The following is a 25505-nucleotide window of genomic DNA, read 5'->3' on the forward strand; positions in this document are numbered from 1 at the left end:
CCATGTAAAAACAGAAGAAATGACAGCAAAAAACTCAACAATTACCTTTAATTGCTGAGTCGTTAAACATTGACATCGAAGTATATTAAAATGGAGGGCTTTCGAATTGTGACATCATGTATTACAATGTTATCTCCGCATGATTTAAATGTTGCGGAGACGATGACAGTAAAATGTTCCCGTAAGAATTCCGGCAGGTATTTTAACGACGCTCGGCGATAGATTACTAAATAACAGATATACCATACCTAAATAACAACGGAATTTTTCATAGCTATATAGGTTGTATAGCTGTTATTCTTTAATTTAAATTTCCATTGCTGTACAGCATCCTAGTCTAGTCGGTAGTGACCCTGCCTACGAATTCGTTCATTTCATCAGGTTCAGGTTCGAATTCCGTTCATTGTTTGTGTGACCATCACGAATATTTGTCCCTAAATTATGGTGGTTATAAAAAAACACACAAAAACAACCAAAATACTTAAAAATACATTATAAAAACCTTAACCTAGGGTATCTCGCCATCAGCGGGGCAAAGCTCAAGCTGCCGGTGGTCAGGGCCGCAGAGGGAGGAACCGTCGGACTATCCGCGCCGTGCCCAAAACTACTGCCTTCTGCGTCTTGATCCAACCACCTCGTGAGAGTCTCTCAAGATGTTGGTCGTCGAGACTCTCCGCTATTTGACCGTTCGCTGAAACGACTATCGAGACAATGGTAGTTAAATCAACATCCCACATGGCAATTTTATCTCATGAGTCAAGTCCAGGTACGTACTGGGCTTGTCCTTCTCGGCTTTCACGAGATTCTCATCCTGGGGGATGGTGATGTCGACAATGTCAGGCTTATTGACTACAATAGTCCTGTCAGTGATGATAGATCGATCCCCATAGAGCATGGCATGACCATTTTCGAGCACTGGCGTAGGTGAGTACTTGTAGTACGGTACTTCGATATTTATTTTATGGTAACACTTCAATTTAACCGTCGCAAGCAAAAAAATGCATAATGCTTGTTACCCAAAATGTTTATCACATGACGACCATAATTGTCAGTTATTTGAGATGTGTTCTCTTCTCAAGAGTAGCGTACCTTCTTCTATTCCTTTCCTTAATCTATGATTCGACTCAGTTATTAGTACACTGCCAAGTGGAGGCAGAGTCTTGTTGTTAACGACGTACGCGACAATATCGTGCGACCGTTATTTTTAGGGGCCTTAAAATAGTTTACGAATGTCTAAATCTGTAACAAATACTGTAAACGAGAAAAATGCAGTAAGCATAATGTTTACTGCTTGAACACTTGAGATACTACAGTCGTTTGACCGCCAAATGGGAATTTAATGCATTTACCGATATTTTGTGGTATTAAGTGATAAAAAAGTTCAGATATAATGATATTTGTTACTTATTCTTAGCAAGCATGTAATGTTTTTATGATATCAGTTTGTGCTTATAATACATTATAGTATGCTATATATAATTATAACTGTTCGGATGAGTTTATATTATCACAGACAGAATTATAACAGATCTGAATTTTTAGCAAACAGACCTTGTTAATATGTTTTGGAAAGTTTTAATAGCATCGTTCGCTTAAGTTGGGTGTGGACCGAGCACGACCGATCGTTGTGGTGATCTTTGGCATACGCTTTAACTAGGCTTGAGCGTCTTTCGGCTGGCATGATTTGCAATGAAAACATTTGATAGATTTATCTGTGGTGGTACAGGAAAAATTCCAGCTTTGATTCTAATAGTTTCAAATAGCCTCAAGTAATCAAACTAGACTCACACATCTACATATTAGCGGCAAATCTGAAAACATAAATGTATCTTTTTTTTATTAAAACAACTCAGATTCACATTTTTGGCATTCACAATAACAACTTGCACGTGACTTGTCGTCTGTATTTGATCGAAGGAAAACGTGGCCCCTTGAAATGGCACAAGCATTGAAACAAAAAAGCAATCAAATCACGATTCACGAGTGGCTTCCAGTATTCTGCACACAGGAAATTGTAGAATTTTTTTATCTTTCTCACTTAATAATTGGGTGTTCATTATAATTAACTAATAATTTCGAGTAACTCATTACGATTCGGTAAAAAAAGTCGTCCACAGCTTTTTTAATAAAACAAGATAAAAAATGACATGTCAAGTTCCCCTTTTATCTTACTTAGGAACTGTTTGCCTTTTTATATGACCGCAATGTATTTCATATTTTTTGCGAGTGCGAAGCAAAACACGCGGAATTCACATGTGGGGTGTTATTTTACCAGGACGTCACGGCCATGTACAGCCAGCATCAATAGTATCGGATTAAACAACGCGCCAAAAGTGTCTGCCACCCCGGAATTTTCCAAATAAGGATTTATCGATACTGCATTCAAAATAAGTATCTGTTAAGTACAATCTAGCTGTTCTAAATCCATATGTAGTTCTCTAATAGCTTAACAGAAAGAGATTTCCATAAACATATCTCTTTTTGTAAAGCTATTTTTTTATTACATACAAGGAAAACCGACAGGTTTAAACATTTCTATAAGATACAGTAGAAATACAGAGCATATTGCAGGTTCTCACTTATACAAAATTAAATATAACAAAGATCGCATATAATTACAGTTCAGTTACACACACACAAATACCTACCTATATCACAAGCCAAGGTGTACAGCAAGCTACAAAACTGCATAGACACATTAGAAATGGAATTCATTCATAAAGTGGCCATGCAATTCCACCACCGACTGTCCAACTTTTAACGAAAATCCAAAATACAATAAAATCCAAATTCCAAATCCTGTTAGAGAATGATAGATACTTTTGATGCATAGTCTGATCCGCTACTTTTGATGCTTGATGTGTCAGTTTGGGTCTAGTCTCCAGTCTGCGTGTAGGTGTAACTGATTTCGGGGACATTGTATACCTACTGGTACTAGTATCGCGAACTCCACTCGCCCGCGGTCGCGCAATCAATGACAACTCAGCAGCGGTTCTCTATCTTATAGGAACGAGTACGAGGCTTAAGGGGTCCACCGATTACCAGTGCTGGACGGTATCGGTCCGTCAGTTGTTCGGAACTGTCAACTTTTTGTTCTAACTGACAGGCCGTTACCGTCCGGCAGACTGTTAATCAGTGGGCCCCTTTAAGAGTTGAATAAACTAGAAGAATCATGCTCTCCATTTACGCATAGTTACTACTGTAGTCAAGATAATGTTACTGTGGTTCGCGTGGAAACTTTTATAGAGCTCGCGTAGGAAAGTAAGTAGGTACTAGGAGTATACGGCCTGGCCGAGGGTTTCGGACTCGTCTTTACCGCCCCTCGCGTAACAATGACACTTTTCACTCTGAAGACGACCCTCAGTGCTTACTATGTCACACGATTTCTTTTTGCTTTTTTCTGGCTTGAGTTAGAAATGAAACCACAATTTTATTGTATCATTCCTCGTAGTTGTAAGTTTTTAAAATATTTTTAAGTTATTAAATCCTCCAAGCTTTTAAAACGCCTTTCAGATGAATAGGTAACAATTTCATGAAACTTGCTTATATAATAAGTCAATATAATAAATATTTATTTATGCATGGCAATATTACTTTAATTATTAAACAATTGTTGCAAAATACTATAACAAGCATGTACAGTCGAGTTCATAGATGTGTATAATTTTTTTTACCTTAATCCTTTGCGATAAGGTGAAAAGTGTATACATATTTCTGAACTCGACTGTAAGTACTATAGCTATGTAATATAAATATAGCAGGGTGGATTTCCGGTATGAAAATAAAACCCTGTACGTGCTCAACATTTTTTTTGGTATGTAGTATAGTTTTCCCTAATGCCCATTAATTTCTTTTATTAATATATCCGTCCGGTAAATCATGTCACAAATATATCTTTTACTAAGGTGCGTTGGGGTAAGTTGAAGACAGGGATAAGAATTAAGTCCTCCGTATTTCCGAACCACGTGTAATATTTTGAGTGCTGACAACATTATTCCAACTGCCATTTAGTTGTGCCCCATCGCTCAGTGGTCAATTACTTGAAGTGCCAAGTCGTGAACTACTCGACGATTTTCAAGCTTACCCCATCTTCTACCAAAAAAAGATATAAGTATTTATAACCTATCACTAACATATTACTTTTAAATTTTATTTTGGTAATTGAGTCTATATAAGGCTACATTTAGTACCTTAGGATGTACTCGTACATCAGTTTTTCGTCTTTACCCAGCATTGTGGTTTTAAATTCAATAAGGAACTGCATACCCCTGTTGGGTAAAAGTAAAATATATATTTAGTTGACCCTTTATTTCTCTTTTTAATCTTAAGGAATATTCATATTATAATCAATGTTGAGTTTTTAATGTTCGACAGCCTATCTATTGCCAATACTCAAAAACGTACAGCATTCATATAATATATGATTTTAGAAACTATATCTGCCTCGCTAACTTCCCCCAGTCTCTTTTTGAAAAAAACATTTTTAGAACGTTTTTTTTACTCAATGTCTTTTTGAAGATGCCGATGCCGCCTTCCAGGTGAAAAAAAAACTGCAGGCGAGCATTCGGGGGTGGCTGTCATTAAGGGTAGTCGATATTTGTGATCTTGTTGATTGAAGAAAAAATATATAAAATCAGAAATCTAACCTCGACGTTTATATTCGGCACCATGGTTAGACGCATTTCCCTTTACAGTACCGTATTACCGGACTATTTTCGATTGAATAAGAAATTCTATTATTTGGTTTTACACCTTAAAACATTTTTTCAACAAAAACCTTTGTATTTTGTTTTCCGGTATTTCCAATGCAACACTGTTCAACTCACCAAAAAATAATTTCATCTTACCTCAACGTACCTTATCAAAATGTTGCTGTTTGTTTCCATATCTATGACAAGACCAATTATTAGCAAGCAATGTATGGTATAAAACACGTCACTGATATACGAGAATCTACATTTGATATCGCCCATTCAGATAAAATAATACTCTGTCCTTCAAACCTCTCAGCACTCACTATAGTATCTAGTATGGATTACACTGATTAATTTATGCTATATTTAAGTTATGTAACATTGTGGGTCATTTATAACAATTTTACATTTAATGTCGACATTTAGTTGTAATTTTATACAATTGAATTGATAAAATTAGAATAAATTTTTTATATCAAATCACATTTTAATGGAAATACTATATAAAACAGTCGTTTTTTCAAATGTATACTACATATAAATATATAAAGTGTATACAATAAACGATTTCCATAAATAATCGCGTTAGAAATACACAAACAAACAATTATAACACATCTAAACTAGCCGCGCAGAAGATGATGTTGCAAAAATAAACAAAGTTTATATTATACATCAGCACCAACAGCCTCGCGCCCAAGTTTAAATTACTACCATGCGTACCTAATTAAGTTTAACTTTTAAAACTAAGTCATACTCACATTCAACACCGGATCGTTAAAAGTTCATTCAACACGCGAAAACTTTATAATTATGCATAAGTTTATTTACAATTAGGTCTTTGTTTTCATTCACTTGCGAGTCATTCATTCGTGAATGAAGTTGCACGGAAGACGGGGGAGCGCGCGGAGCCGCGGCCGGCTGCTACGGACCGCGATCGCTGACTGTCTACGTGCTACGGGCTACGCGCTACGAAACCAACGGCAAGGCTACGTCTGAGATGGTGGGAAGCGGAAGACATTGCGGAAATGGATACCAAATCTTATAGCTATTCAAGATAAAAATATATTATTTTATATACACAGATATCATAAACCGTCTATGATGCCTTCAAAATCCGTAAATAATGGCCAAAATTACGATAAACTGTTTTGTTATAACCTTACAACAAATTTCTTATCTGTGATAATGTTGTAATTGCTTCATAACTACATCAAAATCAATTTGGTTATGACATTTAAATTTGGAACATCTCTGAATAAAAGCAATTCGATTTGACCTCTATTCGAATATCAGTCGAGATGCCTTTTTGTTCGAAATGAAATGTCAATTGCATACAATTTTGACATATCTCGAATGTTAGTTGGTATCGAATGATACGGAAACAGGCTCCCGACTCATGTTTGTCTCTGAATTAAAAAAAAACTACGAATGCGTGAAAAAGGTTTTCATTTACCGCTATGTGACGTACAGTTTATCATTTAATTAGTTTTAAGTATAAAATGAATATATTTTGTTGTTTTTAAAGTAAATATAGCAAAAGTTTCATGTAAAACGAGCGAAAAATATTTCAGTGACGCCATCACAAATCCACGAATCCCGCCAAGAGAGCAATGATGCCCCAATGTTGGCTGTAATTTGTGTTAGTGAATATATCGTAGAAAGTTTATAATATGTGTGTAGATAAAATAGTGTATGTAACTGTACATAATTCTACTTCGTTCGTTTCTTAAACCCACACTTGTGTAATTTAATGCCTTTTATTATGTAGCAGTCACAGAAACTACTATTATACTCGTAGATATTCGTAAAATTGAAAAGTCAAAAATGCTGCTAATAGTTGGGTAGTGTTTATCAAGCAACTCCCGACTTACGTGTATTCTTTATCATACTTCAAAGTTCTCTCCTCCTAGTCCTAGTTGGTTTATATTGACCGACAAACACGTGGCGACAATCAATTGTTGAACATGTTGACCGAGGCGTGGCTACTATTTACAACACATTCCATGAGCTTACCGCGAGCAAAAATAAACAATTTTGTAGCAAACTAGAAGTTCAATTCATGATTCTTTTGTTGCAGTAGTTTTGATTATTCTTATGCTAGACACACGACAGTCATTCAGTCCAGTCATTAATTTATAAAAATCACCACGCGATTAAAAAGTAGATTAAACACAAACACTCAACGTTGAATGCAAAATTATAAATTAATAACTGTGTAAAAACAGAACAACGTGACGTGACAACTTGACATGCCATCGAATGACTGAATGACGTTTCGAATAAAAACCAATATTTGAATGACGTTTCGAATAAAAACCAAGCGGCCAGTTTTTATTAATATATAATGCGATGCGATTAAAGCGATTGTGTGGAAAGAGAAGAATCGTAGAATGTATGCGAAGTATTTTCACTCGGATGATCGACCAAAGACTGCAGTCTGCGAGCATGTCATGAATAAATTCAATCATCCAATAAAGTTTGATAAGCCTCTGGTTCTTGCCAAGGAGAAGTGATACAGTCCCAGAATATTGCGCGAGGTCATTGAGATTAAGAAAAATCCAATCTTTAATAGGGAGGATGGCTTCTCTGCCACCAGCATGGAATCCAGTACGAATAATCCATATAATAAAGGAACAAGCAAGATATGGACTGTGAGACCATAGTGTAGGATGATGTTGGACATTCTTAGTAACACTATTGTGTTACTTAAAACTAGTTGTAATGTATAACTAGCCTTCTGAACCTATTTTGAATGTATAACTAGCATTATTAGTGTTTAGTATGAGTTTAAAGTTTAATACATTTGCTACTAAACATAAGTACTATCTCGGATGATTTGGTGTATTTAAATATTATGTCCGTGTTACAATTAATTTTTAATAAAAAAATACTTGGCTATTCAGTTTACTTAAATGTACATAGCTATGTTACCCCGAAGTTAACGGATTTTGAAATAAAGTATATTTTACAAGTGGGTAGTGGGTTCGAAAGCTTCGGGATGTATTTTAAATTCATTATACGTATTACCCGATTACATGTGTCTCTTTCCATAGTTTTATTTCATTAATCTTAGGCTAAGTTTTAGCCCATAATTCTTCGCAAAAGCGCTTTCAAATCCAACTATCATCTCAGCCCGTTCCCGTGCTGAAAAATGTGCGCGCTAAAACTCCGTCAAACCTAATACGCTTCCGTATAGTGTATTAATAAGATTATGTTATAGTAGCTAGATATTGAGAGTTCTGGGCCCATTTATACGCTTGTTCCGCTCGCTTCGCTCGCTCCACGTCGCTAAAATGGGCCCAGTTCCTCTCAATATCTAAGCTACAAATGTGGATAGAATTCAAATGCATATATGACGATTCCTAATACCTAGCCATGATCGCCTGCAGTCTTTGTGTGGTTTGTGGTCAGATATGGCTCGTACTACTCATAATGTTAGAATCATAGAACCTTAAAGTAAAGAACTAATTATTTTAATATATACTCCAAGGCTTATGAGAATATACTATTTGCATATTGCCTTTCAAGTTTGTTGCACGTGCCTATTGGTAACATGAAGTTTGTAAAACAACCTCAGAGATTGCAGTTAGATATCGTTTGTTATTCGTCCAGTAAACGTCATTTTCGGCATGGAACACTTTTACCTGACACTATTCGCTGTATAATATGCGGTCCATCGAACTGTGGAAAAACTAATTTAATTGTTGGTTTGCTGCTGCATGAACAAGGTCTACGCTTTCAAAATGTTTATGTATATTCTAAAACCTTATTCCAACCTATGTATCAATTTCTAGAACAAGTTTTAAAGCTGGTTCCATCAGTTTCATTTCAAAAATATAGTGAAAATGATGAAATCTTGAGTCCCCATGCAGCGAACAATAATTCAATCATGATATTTGACGATGTTGCGTGTGAAAATCAGAATAATATACGAGATTACTTTGCAATGGGAAGGCATAAAAATATAGATAGCTTCTATCTGAATCAAACGTATAGTAAAATACCTAAACAATTAATAAGAGATAATGCCAACTTAATTATTCTTTTTAAACAAGATGATATTAATTTGAAACATGTTTATGACGAACATGTAGGAAGTGATATGTCGTGGTCGCAGTTTCGTGAAATGTGTGGACAAGTATGGAACATGCCGTTTGATTACGTAGTTATAAATAAAGATTGTAATAGAAATTCTGGATGTTATAGAAAAGGTTTCGATACATTTATCATGCTAGATTAAGTGGATACATAAAGCATAGTATTTATATTAAAATCTTATTATTTAAAATGGAACCACATAGTTCGGACATGAAACATAAAATTAACGAAGAGAAATTATTTAAACAAAAAGTTGTCCAATCTGCTGAAGCAGTAAGAAAAAAAGTTAAGCTCATTCGTGATATTAAATCAAACGATAATATAATGCTGGAAGCAATGTTGAAACCAATCACAGACCCTCTTAGTGAAATGGTAAAACAGAATAATAATAGTAATAATGCTAGCAATTTGAACATTAGTGACACGGATTTTGGTAATGATAGGTTTAAATGGAACAAGTCGGTAAAAACATTAAATTATAGTCCTTCTGAAGATGGAATGAAAGAAAGTTTGGATAATAAAACATTACTGAGAAAATCAACTGAATCTAACTTAAATTATAGTGAAAATGAATTGAATGACAGTGATTCTACATCTCATGAAAGTGACAACCAAAGCGATTCTGACTCAACAAATAATGCTTCATTTAGAACGTCAGACTCGTACTTTTCTCCTCGCGAAGATCCTGCTTGGAAAAAACAATATTTTAACATTAACATTCCATTTGGTGTGCGTAATGAGCGTGGTAAGCTAATGCTAGGATCTTATCCAATTTCTGTGAATGATGACAAGCTCTTGATAGGTGGAGAAAGCTATTTTTTAACACAAGGCTTAAACGATTTATTGTTTAAGAAAGTACCTGACTTAAAATTAGTAACTGAAGATGATAAACGATCATATAAAACATTATTATTGAAAACGAATGCACATAGACGTGACTTCGATCCGAATAAGCCAATAAAAAGCAACAAGGGTATGAAATATTTATACGTTATAAAACCTCTTTTCAAATTATCCAAGCAACGTACAGTAAGTGAAGAATTATATGTATCCGGCGAAGGTTTGCCATCAATGAAAAAAGTTAAAAGAGACATCTCATATGTGTATTGGGATGACCCAAACGAATTAGTAGAACGATTAAAACTGCTTATTGCATCGCGTGACGCTGGCAATACAGGGCTAGATAACGAAATCATATCTATCATTGAAGAATTACGTGAAGCCGGCTTAACAAATATTATATAAATGAATACTCTTTTTTTCCCTGTCAGTTGAAGGTTGACATTCAAGTAAAAAAATGAATATAGACAAATTCGGCCACCATATTCATAAACGTTTGCGTACCGGTGAAATGCAAGAGCTCAAGTACAAGGCTTTGCTCCGAACAGAAGCAGGACATTTTGATTTAAAATCTTTAAGGTTAAAAGGTGTTGTTAAACCATTGTCTTCTGATGATGCAGTTAACAAGCAGTACGTCGACGAATACATTGAAAATATGTACGAAAAGAAATATATAGACTCTTTGTTTAACACAATAAATAATCAAATTCATCAACTCGTAACTCAGTTAAAACTGAACTTTTACACGAAGAAGGAGATAGATGATATTTTAAAGAAAATAAATAATGATAAAACAACAAATAGTGAACGAGATCCATCGATCAGCGCGAAGAAATTTTAAGCGACGATCGGTTGTACTAAAAGGAATAGATGATTTATGGCAAGCTGATTTGATCGATTTACAAAAGCTTCATACTTTAAACAGAGGATATAAATATATTTTAACTGTTATTGATACATTTTCAAAGTATGCATGGTGTACACCTATTAAGTCTAAAACTAAAATGGAAGTCAAAAATGCTTTTGAACTAATAATAAAAACATCTAAACGAAGACCTAAAAATTTACAAACTGACCTAGGAAAAGAATTCTACAATAATGTATTTGATTGCTATTTAAAATCATTAAAAGTAAATCATTACTCAACGTATTCAATTAAGAAGGCTTCAATTGTTGAAAGGTTTATAAAAACACTTAAATTCAAACTATACAAATATTTTAGTTTAGTTGGTAACTATAAATGGGTTGGTAAACCGTTAGATGATGTAGTAAAATCGTATAATCAAACTGTACATAGCACAACAAAATTTAGACCTGTTGATATAAATATTGATAATGAAATCCAAGTATCAAAAAATATAGAAAAATCCCAACCCAATTTACCTTATAAATTGAATAAATTCAATATAGGGGATTGTGTACGCATAAGCAAGTATAAAAGTGTCTTTAACAAAGGCTACACACCCAATTGGTCAACAGAACTTTTTACTATTAAACATGTAAATCGCACTCAACCTGTTACGTATCACATTCAAGATCAGCGTAGAAACACTATACTCGGTACATTTTATGAAGAAGAACTTCTGAAAACCAACCATCCAAACGTTTACCTTGTAGAAAAGGTTATTAAAAAAAAGGGTAGAAAGTTGTATGTTAAATGGTTAGGTCTTAATGATAGCGAAAACAGTTGGATTGATAAAAGTGCTGTTGTTTAATAATATTTATATGCTTTATTTTTAACGAATGTGTTATTATCTTACGGGATATGAAAGGGAAAGGACTCCTAAACAGCGCTATTAATAATTTACCCTTTGAATTACACTTACCTGGTTACAACTATTGTGGTCCGGGAACAAAATTGCGCAAAAGGTTACAAAGAGGTGATAAAGGAATTAACGCGTTAGATAATGCGTGTATGAAACACGACATAGCATATGATAGTTATTCTGATTTAGCTGATAGACATCGTGCAGATTTAGAACTATACGAAATGGCGAAACAAAGAAAAAAGTCGAAAGATGCAGGAAGGGGAGAAAAAATTGCTTCGTGGTTAGTAAGCAAAGTGATGAAATCTAAAATAAAGGCAGGTGCTGGTGTAAAACCATTTAAACGTTTTGTGACCAAGATACGCTCTGAATTAAAAAAGAAACCAAAAACAAAAGGTTGTAATATAATTGATCGAGCACTTATTGCTGCAAAAAAAGTTTTTAATACCAATGCCAAGGTACGGGTACCTCGTCTCATACCAATTCCAAAAACTGGTGGGTTCTTACCGTTGATACCTATTTTTGCTGGTCTGTCTGCGCTGGGATCATTAGCAGGAGGTGCTGCCGGAATTGCCAAAGCTGTAGGTGATTACAAAGCCGCAAGAAAGAATTTAGCGGAATCAGAACGACATAACAAGATGATGGAATCTATTGCATTAGGAAAAGGGTTACACATTAAGCCATATAAAAATGGTAAAGGATTATGTTTAAAAATTTCAAAAAACTAAATGAGAGGTTACCCAGGCGCGCTCTTTCAAATATTGACATTTTAAAATACTCAGCTGATATTCCATATTTTCGAGGAGTTTATATGAGAGACAGTTTACCAAAGAGTCCTAAAAAAGTAGAATGTGGAATTGTTAATTTGGACAGTTCTAAAAACAAGGGTACACACTGGGTAGCCTACGTAAAAGATAACAATTATTGTGAATATTTTAATAGTTACGGTGATCTTCCACCTCCGCTAGAATTAAAGAAGTATTTAAAAAATTATGATGTTTACTATAATTATGACACGTACCAAAAGTTTAATACTGTCAATTGTGGTCATTTATGTCTAAAGTACTTAAAACAATATTGGAATAATCGTTTAAATATCGTCACTCAATAAACAGTTTATCATTCTCACAATGTCTTTCACTTTGTCTATAACTGGGACATCTTCTACTCTGTTAACAAACTATTCACCAGCTCTTCAACTGGATGGTGAATATGAGTGTGGAGTATTGTATATGTCAACTTTTAATTCGATACCCAACATAGACAACAGAAATAATAATTTCTATTACGGTAAAAACAAAGTAATCAAAATACCAGAAGGATCTTATGAACTTCAAGATATTGACGATTACCTTAAAGAACATATTCAAGGATGCTCTTTTGCACTAACATGCAATAATAATACCCTAAAGACATCTATTTTATGCTCTGAAAATATTAATTTCGACAAAGAAAACTCTATCGGTAATTTACTTGGCTTCGGTTCAGAATCCATTCAAGCTAATATATTAACTGAATCCCCCTATCCTGTCTCCATTCTGTCAACAACTATAGTCCGGATTGAATGTGATATAGTGAGCGGTTCATTCGTTAACGGAAAACCTAGTCATATTATTCACGAGTTTGTACCAAACGTGCCACCTGGTTATCGGATTATAGAAACACCAAAAAACGTTATTTATTTTCCTGTGACCCAAAACAGCTTAAATACAATAACGATAAGAATTTTAGACGTTAACAATAATCTAGTTAATTTACGGGGTGAAGAAATTCAGATATATTTACATCTAAGAAAAAAATGATTGACTTTAATAAAACTTCAGTCTCCCTTAAAAACATTACCAGTACTCATCCTGCAATCACGAAAAGAAGACCTAAAGTGAAACTTACAAAACAAAACAAGCAATTCCTTCAAAGCCTACGTCTATTAAAATGAGTATATTAAACTTAACAGAACCTTTGGTCTTTGATAACTCTATCGAGAGCTTTGAATACCATTCATATAAACCGTACGTAACAAGTTTTAATTTCAACGATGAAGTACGTATACCTATAAACCAACAAGATCTTTACGTACTACCGTCAGCAAGTTCTTTATACATAGAAGGTACTATAACTGCATTCAATAGAGAAACAAAAGCTGAGGTAAAAAGTGTTCTTTTTACAAACAACCCCATACTTCATCTATTTCAAGATATTCGATATGAATTAAATGGAATTGAAATTGACAAAATTAAAAACGCAGGAGTCACAACAACTATAAAATCTCTTGTATCTATGAATGAACTGGAAGCATCCATGTCTAAGTTATGGGGATTTGATGTCAACGGTACAAAAAACACACAAGGTACATTTTCTGTGTCTGTACCTTTAAACAAGATTCTCGGGTTTGCTGAGGATTACAACAAAATCATAATTAATTGCAAGCATGAACTTATTCTTTTAAGATCGAATACTAATTTGAATAGCGTGAAACTAAATGCAAATGAATATATAGACAATATTACTATATCTAAAATAGTATGGCGCATGCCACATGTTAAGGTGTCTGATCGAGAAAGATTAAACTTGCTAAAATGTTTGGAAAGAGATCGTGCCATTCAGATAGCATTTAGGACTTGGGATTTGTATGAATATCCGCTCTTGCCTGAAACATCAAAACATTCTTGGTCTATCAAAACTTCATCTCAAATTGAAAAGCCGCGTTATGTTATAATTGGATTAAAAACGGATCGAAAAAATGTAGCTAATAAAGACATGTCACACTTTGATCACTGTAATTTGAGAGATGTTAAGGTTTTCTTGAATTCAGTCTACTTTCCGTACGAAAGTTTGGATGTCAGTTTTTCCGCTGAAAAGTTTGCTATATTATACGAACAGTACGCGAAATTTCAGCAGTCTTATTATAACCGTCTACAGGCGCCATTGCTAAGCCCTCAAGATTTTAAAGATATAGCTCCTTTATTTGTAATAAACTGTTCTCGCCAAAACGAAACCTTGAAAACCGGTTCGGTAGATGTGAGAGTTGAATTGAACTGTGAATCAGATATACCAAAGAATACTGCAGCCTACTGTCTGATTTTAAATGACAGTGTATTTGAATATAAGCCTTTAAGTAATATTACGAAAAAAATATCGTAATGCAGCATATATTTGTAGACCTCCAAGGGTTTAAAACAAAGGAAAACGAATTTATTGTCAAAGAATTTGCATACAGCACGCAAGAATACACTCAAGTTTTCTTAATTAAGCCCCCTTTTCGATTTTCTAAATTGACGGAAAGTGAAAAGAGGCAGACGAGATGGATAGAAAAACACTTAGGTATTTTGTGGCACGAGGGTTATGTTGATTATAGAGAATTTAGAAGACTAATTGATAATCATTTAAAAGATAAAACTATTTTTGTGAAGGGAATGGAAAAAATTAAATGGATAAATGAATTACATCCAAACTGTACTGTTATAGATTTAGGTGAAAAAGACGTACCTAATTTACAAGAGCTGTATAAAAAATATTGTTCTAATGACTGTATTTTTAATTGTGTGTATCATAAAAAGTCATGTGCATTAAAAAATGTTTTATGTATTAAAAAATGGTATTCAGAAAACCATTTATGATTCTATTGTTATTCATAATTTTATTTATATGAAATAAATGTTATTTTATAAATTTAAGTGAATTTTATTTTTCATCCTTGAAATAAATGGGATTAAATAATCGCTTACTATAAATTTGAGGAAATTAATGAAACACGAAATAACTTAAATAAAGTTTATTAGACCGACATAATACAAAATATAAAGTAGTACCATTTAACTTTAGATGAACAGTTCTATAAACTCGCACTGTAACCACATACTTTCTTCGAAATTTTATTTATTACCCCTTCAGTGCAGTCAATAATCTCATCATAGCTATCATTGGCCACGTACTGCGCGCTCAGGAGCACCTTCTCGTCTTGCTCGTTGGTATCTGGAATGCCATCTCGAATATCTATAATTTGGATTCTTACAAGCTTGTTGCCTTTTCCTGCTTCATTATTTATCACGAAACATGGTGGATGTCCAATGTATCGTTTAATGACTTTATTATTGACTTTTGTTGTCCGTTTCTTTACTTTTGGATTTTGAATAGAATTCTTGACTTTTTTATATATGTCGCTGTCATCGAATTCTTCTGGAAGCACAAACTCTTGTGCGTATTGTGAAAAAGGGATGTGGACGTCTTCGGTATCTCCCATTTTTTGAAAATCTATAACAAAACGGAGAATTTAATTTATTTATAGGTTTATTTTTGAAGTTTAGTTTTAATTACTACTTTCTATTTTTTAAGTAGATTTATTTTAAAATGGTATAATTAGTATATGTTTGAATAAATAAATCCATATACTTACATAAATTTATATAATATAAAAAATGTACACTTTGCAATAAAAAAGAGAAAAAATAGTTTGATAAATACAGTTAAAAATAATATGAATATTCATAAATTATATACACAAATAATTTGATGTTTATTAGATTTTTAAAATCAACTTACCAGGTCAGCTCGTGAGAAAGCGTGGTGATGCTATTCAAATGTTAGCAATTAAACATTACTATGCGCTTATAAAGGTTAGCTACTGTTTGTTCAGCAAAATATAAATGCGCAATAGTGTTATATGATATCCTAAGCATTACACGTGGATACTTGTATACCTAAAGCAAGTCACAACTTGTTTCTGTTTCATCACATCACGTGGTTTCATATAGAAACGTCTATAAATAAACTGGCTTTAAAAATGGTTAAGGTGAATTATAATGAAAACAACAAAAATAATAAGATAATACATTTATTTATAATAAGACATCATTAAATTTATCAGTAAAATATTAACAATATTACATATAATGGAGTCAAAAATACAGTGAGTTTAAATCTTAATATTTATGTATGCTTATGTCAATAAATTAACAATTAAACATTAAGTATCGAGATATGTCCCCAAGCTTTTGTGGATTTTTGGTTGTCAGAAATCATACGCTTGTCGTCATTAGCTGAAAGAGCAATTTTATTTACACTTTCGGTAAATATGTTGTGCTTAATGGACTTAAATAAAATGTTTCTTCTTTTTATTACATCTCCTTCAAATAATGATTTCTCGTAATTTGAAAACTTAAATTTGCTTACAACATGTTCTCTCACACCCTTAGCTTTTTTAATAACTTTATCAATGGTTTTAATACAATAAACTTTTGAACGCAGCCCTACAAACTCTTTAATCATTTTTCCTTTCATTTCATCCTTAAAAAGTCCAGGTACTTTTTTATTTTGAACTGGCAGGAAAAATTTATTATCAATGTCGTAACAACTGGTGTCAAAATGAGACAAAAAATGTGTTTTTAAATCTTTAAAATAGTCTTTAGTCTGTATATAGTACACAAAACTATCTGTATCCGTGTAGCACATTTGTATACGATTATCATAAAAACTTTTAAATACTGAGTAATGAAAATCAAACATATGGCTTTTAGATAATTCTAATACTGCGAAACCGATGTAAATCGGTTTATCTAAAATAATATGATCAGGTTTCAATTGCACTGCAACTAAATTTTCAGTAAAGATGGATGCACTGTGAAAATTTGGACTTGCAATCAATTTATCGGCTGTAATTTTCTTTTTTGTTTTGTTAGTTTTGTCGGTCCACTGATTAACTAACCGCACGTCAACTCTTTTCTCAGTGTTTTCTAAAGTTTTACCAAATATACTATTATTCATCAATTTAAAAAAGTCTTGTTCAAAAACAGATGTTGCCTCTTGTCGTAACTTTGTATTCATATCAATATATTGTTTTAAATAAGGTGACTGTTTAAATGTTATTACTCTATGTATCTTTTTTAATTTTAGACCATGTTTAAGACACGTTTTTAAATGTATATAATGAATCACATACGAGTATTTGTCATATAAATTAGGCACAAGCTTATATTGCGTTCCACCTGGCGGTATACATTTTTCAGGACAAAATGGTAAATCATTATGTTTATCATGTAAATCTTTAGGGTAAATAATATCCACTTCAAGAATAAAACCATAATCAGAGTCATCAGGGATTTGGGTGATGTTTAAAGTACTTATTTCATGATTTTCTAAAAATCGAAAGTCAGATAATGGCATATACTGGCACATGCTGTAACCATACAAATTATTACAGTCGATATAAATAAGGTATGAGTCCTTCTGAGTAGGATCATATCGAGGTAAATATGTATTATTAGCCTTTGCATACCGTAGAGATGTCATACAGACCCCACCTCGTATTCCGGACTGGATCATCCTTAGCATGTTAAAGTCATCTAAAAGCTCTAATTCTATACCAGTTTTCAGAAGCATCGCATCAAATGATAAACTAGGTGTAGTTAAATAAAAAGCGGGATCCAAATCATAGTGTTGTTTGCAAGTAGCTCGAAACTTCTCAAAAATATCGGTCAATAGAAGCACATCTGTTTGCAAATAAAGGTCCGTATATTCGCCTAAGTTACGAATTTTAAATTTGTTCCATACTGATTGCGCGTGCTCATAATCTTTGTTAGAGAGATTTTCATTAGTAAGTGAATTATAAAAGGATTCAATACATGGAAGATATGTTTCTTCAAAACATTCCCATTTATTCATGTATTCATAGGGGTACACTCCTTTTCTTGTAAGTAATTTAAACTCCTCGTCGTTACAAAAAAACTTGCGTAAATAAATAAAGTCAGATGTTTGCATAGTTTTTGTTAGTTTCTCTAAACTTGTATCTAAAAATTTGAAAGAATCTACGAAACGAAGCTGAAAGTACTCGTTATCGATCGGAATAAATTTGGTAAAAGAAATATAGTTTTCCTTGGTTTTTGGTATAATTTTTATGTCTCCAGGCGCCTCACCCAGTTTTTTAATAAATAAATGACAATCATAACCAGATAAATTATGAAAAAATATGGGTATAAAACATGGGCGTTTATATTGTAAGTTACATAAATGATGTGCTGCGCCGCGGTAGTTTCCCGTAATGTGACAGTGATCACGAACCCTATCAGAAAATAATAAATGGTTACAAATATGACATCGCACCGCATTCTGAAAGTTTAGCTCGTCATTTTTGTTGAATATTATGGGAGTATTTTTGGTAACAACCCTATGAATATGAGCAACATCTTTATAGATTGCTTCAATAAATCTGTCAACGCAATCAGTACCGCGATAAGAAACATAGCGATTTTGACTTGGATCTGCATTACAAACAATATAGTATGCAAAGGCAGCTGGAATATGATGTTGCAACCTAATAGTGTTAGGAGTAATAGGACTATCAAGAGTATCAGAATCATCAGTATCATTACTACTAGAAGTATCAGTATGACTACTAATTTCAGTTGGTTCTAACAATGATTCAAAATCTGCATATATCACAAATGGAACATTCTGCTTCCGATCAAAATTTTTGAATTTAATTACGGTTCCCTTGTCTGGCAAAACAGTCGCTACTCCAGTACACAAGTGATTTGCTAGTTCGTCCTGTTTAGGAAAAAATAACAGACAGGTTTCGCAAAAGTATATTCTACTATTATGTTTCGTTATTTGTTTACGCACAAGACGACTCAAATCTTTGATCAGAACATAATGCGGTGGATGGCTACCATCATCCATTAAAAGCAAGTTTATATTTTGTTTACTTTCCTGATGTTTAGGTATTTCAGACTTGTACAGCGGACCAATTATAGTCTTTTCTTTTTTTAAACCAAAAATTGTTATTGAAAGCATCGGGTTGTTCCTTTCAAATATTCTAATATCATCGAACGTAACTGGAAAAGAAATTTGAGAAATATTTAAAACGTCTCGAAAATTCGGATAAGATGATACTCTTTCAGGATGATTGGTGCAAGGATACAAAGCTGCTGTTACACACCATAAAAAACAACATTGATCTTTATTTTTTATGTTTATACATGCTTTCTTGCTTTTAATGAACTTTGGTAGGTCAACGTAGCTTGAACCTCGTAATGGTTGATACTTGTTTATATTAATCTCTAAATGAGAATTACTAACAAAGGCCCACCCACTATCGCGGCCTTGAAACTCTTCTGATTTTTTCTTTAGACAGGTAACGATCTCGCAAAAAAGTCTCTCAAAATCATAACTAAGATATAAAACTTTGTTTTTAGTTCCAAATGACTTAATGGATTGACTATTATCTTTAAACATCATGAAAACTCCAAATAGTTCAAAGTTAACTTTAATGCACGTATGTTTCATCAGAGAACCATCTAAAAGCCATTTTATTTTGTTTCGAATAGAGTTCATAAATGTATCGAGACACCCTAGACTTTGATCGTTTTTAGCTAATATACGATAAGTAACAATGCGGTTTCGAAACGCTGAATCTACTACTTCAACGTCATCATTAAGTACTTTGCTAGATTGTACATTATTTTTATGCGCATTGCTTCGAAGATGTCCGACCCAATTTATTTTTTCTACAGACGTACTACACGAAACACAATAAGGCATTTTGAAATAATAACAAGACTAATCAGAAATATATAACTAAACGTAATAGACTATTTTCATAAAGTAATTTGTCAAACACGAATCAATAAATTATTTGTAAACCATCGATATACCTACGTTTACTATTAGTATACGATGTATTAATTAAAACGTCTGACTCCACATAAAAATACAATTGATAATGAACACTATGCAAAGTATGGATAAGCCTATAAATATATATTAATAAAATAACGAAATATAATTGCTTTATTTGTAATTACTTTTTATTAAATATTTAGCAGAAAGTATCCTTTATCTATATAAAATTTGAATAGAATAGAATGATATATGTATATATGATTAAAATATTTATTTGTAAAAACTTTACTGCACATAAAATATACCCATTGCACAAATATATGCAAAACCTTTAATATGTATCCATTCTGGTAAAATATTCAGATAACAGCACGATATGTTATAATGCAAAAATCTAAATCAAGATTTATTAATAAGCTTATCCACCTTTTTCTAACACAACTTTATTTAATAAACAACGTAAATTATGCATATGTGTTGCTAAAATGTAACTAACAACGTTTGAGTAAGAAATAATTCTGTTATTATCATACGTCGCGGTCCAGCCGTCCAGGACCAAATGCGAACACGTCAGGTGGTACGGTTAACAAATGAATTTTCGAGTTGTCAGAATAAAGAATTTGTACATACGGCGTTAGAGACGTGTGGCCTCCAAGTTATGATATATTTTGTTTTAAAATTAAATACACATTTTAAAGGTAAATTCAGTTGTATTTTCAATAATGATCAATGTAAATTTAATATTTTTAATTAAATAATTTTTAATGTATATTATTGAAGTGTACTATTTTAAAATAAGTGGGGTTAACTTTCTTTGACGTAGTGTGTACATATACTCTTTAGTTGAAATGATCTTTGTCAACCTTACCAAATGACATGCGCGCAAATGCCTGCTGGTGTGCGGCGTATGGTTATTTTACAAAATTTGAATATATAATATAACTAATTTTTTTTATAATTATTGTAGTAAACAGGATCACAATCTTTGAAAATATTAAAGGCTTGCCCTAAAAACTTTTGCATCTGATCCCATTCAGTGGAATCCTCCTTACACTGTAACTTTACTGCTGCTAACGCTTTTTTATAACGCTCCTCGGGCTGAGTCTTTTGGAAATCGTCAATGTTATACACTTTTAAATCAATTAAAAAATTACCGTCCGTAATTGCAGTACGCCGTGTAGAACCCGATGATAACCGACTGGTAAAGGACGAAGTGGTCTTGACGGTTTTCAGATTTTGCTCGTCGGTGATCTTCTCTTCATCTCGTATAATCTTGAAGATGTCGGCTTCAGCCACCTTTTTGGAAGAACTAGAAAAAGAAATAAACTTTTTTTAAACATCTACCAAATTTTATGATATATCTAGTTGCATAAACACATAAACAAATATCTTTTAAAAAACAACAAGTAAATTAAGTACCTAGAGCCAGGATTCTTGTTTTTACTGGTTGATGCACGAACTTTGCTGGTTGATTTTTTCTTTTGCGCTGGTGATGGCGTGCGTGGTCGCTGATATGCTGTTTCAAATTCAGATCTATAAAATAAGAAAACAATCATAAGTAAGAAATAAAAATTTATGCCACACAAATATATGTCAATCCCGGTAAAAAATTCCGATACCTCTAGCTTACATAGTACCTAGACAACGTCACTACGTATTATGAAATTTATAAAGAATATTTTATTTTAATTTAAAACAAATTAAATACCTTGATGCTGAGGATGATTTTCTTTTCTTGATATTCTTTGTAGATTTCTTCGGCTCAGGTGACGGGGTGCGCTCGTAAGTTGAATATTCGGAGTCAGACCTTCAAAAATATTAACAAAAAATTAGGATAATAATACTTTTTACACGTTTAAATAAAATAAATAAATAAATAGGTCACTTACTAACATTTTAAATGAAGGCTGCGGGGTTGATTCACTTAAAAAATCGACGAATAGCTTGGAGCACTGAGCACTTAAATATTTAAAAAACAAATGCATAGAAACGTTATGTTTTATAGTAAAAAAATGATGAGTTGTTATTTAACCGAAATAAGAATATATGGCTAAACAACCAAATTCGAACATTCAACTTTAAACCTTAATGTCATCATTGTAGAAAAAATATAAATCGCTTTAATACCAGTACCTAAATCGTATTCAAAATATGTTTACTTCCTGTTATGCACAAAGCGCCGACAAAATAGATATCGAATATCAAATAATACCCTAGATTGTGAAAACCTTGCAACACGTGGAAATATGGCTGGTACCACGAGCCTATTTATTTAAAGAAACTATTATTTTTTATTTCAGTAAATATCACTATCGTTCTCATAAGTTTGCTTTTATTTTGAGCATTTTTGTGCATATCTGTATAAAAACGAATAAGGAACAAGCCTCCCATTAATATTTATCTAAAGCCTAAAACAAAATTAAACCTTATGTTTAAATTTAACGCAGGATTTAAATTGTGAAAGAAGAAAAAAACTTCTTGTTTTATTAGTCAATAAAAAGGTATGTAAGAAAAACACAACCCTCCTACTTAGAAATATATATATTAAATATTGTAAGGACATTATTACACAAATTGACTAAGTTGGTTAATTAATATTCAGAACCTTATATCATGGTACAAGGCTCTAAAGAAACAACCCGTCATCATTTTTAGAATCAAGCGCGGTCGTAATGAATGAAATGTGATCTTATGATCAACACATGACAGACGTACATGATAATAGACTCCGCAGACGATATTTTTATGATTGAATGAATATTAATTGAACTCCTACGATCTGTATTTTCGTAAATATGTATCGGTATGATCATTCGATTGCTATATTTATGAAGTTGTACTATTCAATTACTTTGGCAGAAAAAATGATTTATTTTATAAGGGTAACATTAAATATAAATAAGGACTAAACTACATAAATAATTAAAGGAAACTAACCTTATACCTATTATTTACAAAAAGAATACCTCGTCCAGTATTGACAGTAAATATATTTTATCACAAAAGGTAATACGAAATACTTTTCGTTTATTTTATAATAATCATAACCGAATAAAAATGCTGATATTGCTGATTTATATTTACGAAAAATTCATTCAATTACAAAAAGATAACTTGTTGAGTCTATTGACATATGTCTTTGACCTGATATTATATATCAACATACGCTGGAATACTCTCCTATTTCCTGCTTGTCACTTGTTCGCTTATACGAAATGCTCGAAGTATGACAAGAACAGAGCATAGGTTCGATTATTCACGCTTCAAAACCAGTTTGAGTGTACGTATTACGTACAGTTAACGTATTTGTACCATGTCACAATGAATAGATGAAGAGATCTCTAGTTGCATTTATAACGGTTGTCACTGTGACATGGTACTAAATGGGTTAGATATTAAATTCCTTGACTTGCATTCACATAAAAGCATCTATGAAACTTTAGATTCTAATAAAGTAGATCTTTATTTTCGATCAATAAGACTGATTTTATTGTAACCCAACAGAACGTTTTGACTGTTTTACTTTTATGTTATCAAGTTTACACGTGGGTTGAAATTGCATAGTTTCGTATAATGCATTTCAAACTTTAGTACGATCGAACTATGGTCGAATTTGGTTAGTAGCATACACAAATTACAAAAGAAGGCGTCACATCTGCGTCACACATATCATCCAATCACATAGCCTGGTCTACATCGCACTATTGAAGTTTTTGTAATCGGTTGCATAAATACAATTTACATTGATAGAAATGTCGGAGTGTCTGTGGCTATACCGACCGATAGTTTCAGTACTCTTACCTCTTCGATGTTGCGAGGCATGGCCAACCTTGTGACGTTGAATTGGTAACGCGGTGGCGTGTGCAAACATACTTGGTTCTAATTTACTTCGGACAGGGTATGTATGCATGACACACTACAACGTGGTGACGGTTAAACACATACGCGGTGGCGTGTTACTGTACTTTGCGTACAGTAATGACACGGGTGATCCATGTTGCTAGACGGTCGTAGTGACGTTGGAGATCCCACCCTCAAAATCAAAGTCAAAATTCAAAGTTAAAAATCAAAGTTAAAAATCAAATTCTAATCCCAATCTATCCATACTCTGTGACACACAGTCTCTGGCCAATTCTGTGTTGTCTGAGTGTGACAAACACCGTAATAAACCTAGCCCGACAAATCTCTACCAGTTGCAAATCTGGGCTATGATGGTGCGTTACGAGATCTGGTTTCTCAAGCAGAACTAGATCTGGTGGGTACAATGCTAGCTTGTACCCGTTGTGTTAAGCCTTTTGCAGTTTTTTATCATAACAGTAAAAGTAACATTCGTTGGCAACATACAGAAACCGTCTCATGTGAAAGCTTTGACTCGGATTCGACTGAAGTATTTGAATTTTTAGATCTTTATGAAAGAAAGTACAATAAGGACTTTAACCCAAATGCAACTCGGATTCTATCCCACTTCTGCAGACTGCGAATCGTGATCCTAACCCACTAGTGTCATTTGGATTCTACCCCACTGTTGTTTGTAGCTTAGATATTGAGAGGAACTGGGCCCATTTTAGCGACGTGGAGCGAGCGAAGCGAGCGGAACAAGCGTATAAATGGGCCCAGAACTCTCAATATCTAGCTACTTGTTATAATAGTATGGGCGGGAGCGTAAGCGGGTTCCAATTTTTGGAGATGAAAATACTGATTAAATCTTTCTTTTCTTTAATGATTTAGCAAACCGGGACTTAATCGCGTATACGAGTAATTAAGGTTTTAACGTTCAAGTGGACAATAACAAGTTCGAATACAGCTAGAAGATGTTGATTTCAACTTTAACCAGTCTTCTCCGAGACCACGGGGTCAAGGTCGTCCTCGAAACGTCGTAAGTAAATTTAAAAACTTAATTATACGGGATTACGTAAGTCCCGTCTTGCTAAATAATAATGATGAAACTATAAATGTTATAATAATTTGAAAGTGGAATTTAGCAGAGGCTAGAGTAACTATAGAAAACAAGTCTCCATACAACGACGAGTAGATATATGCTATATATCATATCTGCAATTGAACTTGGAGCGCATAAAAACTATTATGATTGTTTGATTGGACTTACATGACATTATCAAATACATAAATCAAAATGAGCACTGTAAAGACGTTATAAGCACGGAAATCTAAATAAATGGCGCTTTGGTAGTGCCAATATTATCTGATAAGATTAATGTACGCGCTGCGAGTCAAGTGGGACAGATTGAAGAGTTCTATTAGTAAATAAGTAAGTGACGACCTGTCTGGCCCAGCGGGCCGATGGTCCCGGGTTCGAATCCCGGCAATGACATTTATTTGTGTGATGAGCACGAATATTTGTTCCTGAGTCATGGGTGTTTTCTATGTATATAATGTATGTACTTATTTATCTATTTATATATGTTTATCGTCAGCTTTGCTATTAGGGCTAGGTCGATCTGTGTAAGATTGCCAAAAAAAAAAGTTTAAT

At 33.2% G+C, this 25505-nt stretch overlaps 3 protein-coding genes across 3 annotated transcripts in view; 1 reads left to right on the top strand and 2 right to left on the bottom strand.

Moving 5' to 3' along the window:
* Positions 1–6968, bottom strand: part of LOC133518927 (uncharacterized) — a 168876-nt gene extending 161908 nt beyond the window's left edge. Inside the window, exon 1 of the mRNA XM_061852714.1 lies at positions 5456–6968. The gene's annotated coding sequence lies outside the window, so the exon portion shown is untranslated. The remainder of the gene's footprint in view (positions 1–5455) is intronic.
* Positions 6969–8864: 1896 nt separating this feature from the next.
* On the top strand, positions 8865–10139 carry LOC133518923 (uncharacterized). Its single transcript, XM_061852710.1, has one exon. It carries the CDS (start codon positions 8985–8987, stop codon positions 10038–10040), a length of 1056 nt encoding a protein of 351 aa, XP_061708694.1. The 5' UTR covers positions 8865–8984; the 3' UTR covers positions 10041–10139.
* Positions 10140–15233: 5094 nt separating this feature from the next.
* On the bottom strand, positions 15234–24640 carry LOC133518565 (uncharacterized). Its single transcript, XM_061852226.1, has 5 exons — positions 21908–24640; positions 21723–21821; positions 21434–21547; positions 21169–21323; positions 15234–15652 (listed from the first exon to the last, which is right to left on the bottom strand). The coding sequence occupies exons 1-5, from the start codon at positions 21997–21999 to the stop codon at positions 15234–15236; spliced, it is 879 nt and encodes a 292-aa protein (XP_061708210.1). The 5' UTR covers positions 22000–24640.
* Positions 24641–25505: the final 865 nt, after the last annotated feature.

Source organism: Cydia pomonella, chromosome 6 (genome assembly GCF_033807575.1).
Source record: "Cydia pomonella isolate Wapato2018A chromosome 6, ilCydPomo1, whole genome shotgun sequence".
NCBI lineage: Eukaryota > Metazoa > Arthropoda > Insecta > Lepidoptera > Tortricidae > Cydia > Cydia pomonella.

Excerpts from the sequence above, each read along its gene's own strand:
- LOC133518923 (XM_061852710.1), top strand. The coding sequence starts at position 8,985 with ATGGAACCACATAGTTCGGACATGAAACATAAAATTAACGAAGAGAAA.
- LOC133518565 (XM_061852226.1), bottom strand. The coding sequence starts at position 21,999 with ATGCATTTGTTTTTTAAATATTTAAGTGCTCAGTGCTCCAAGCTATTC. Across the intron at positions 21,822-21,907 it reads CCGCAGCCTTCATTTAAAAT|GTCTGACTCCGAATATTCAA; the intron begins GTTAGTAAGTGA and ends ATATTTTTGAAG. Across the intron at positions 15,653-21,168 it reads GCGTACTGCAATTACGGACG|ATTTTCAAAAAATGGGAGAT; the intron begins GTAATTTTTTAA and ends GTTTTGTTATAG.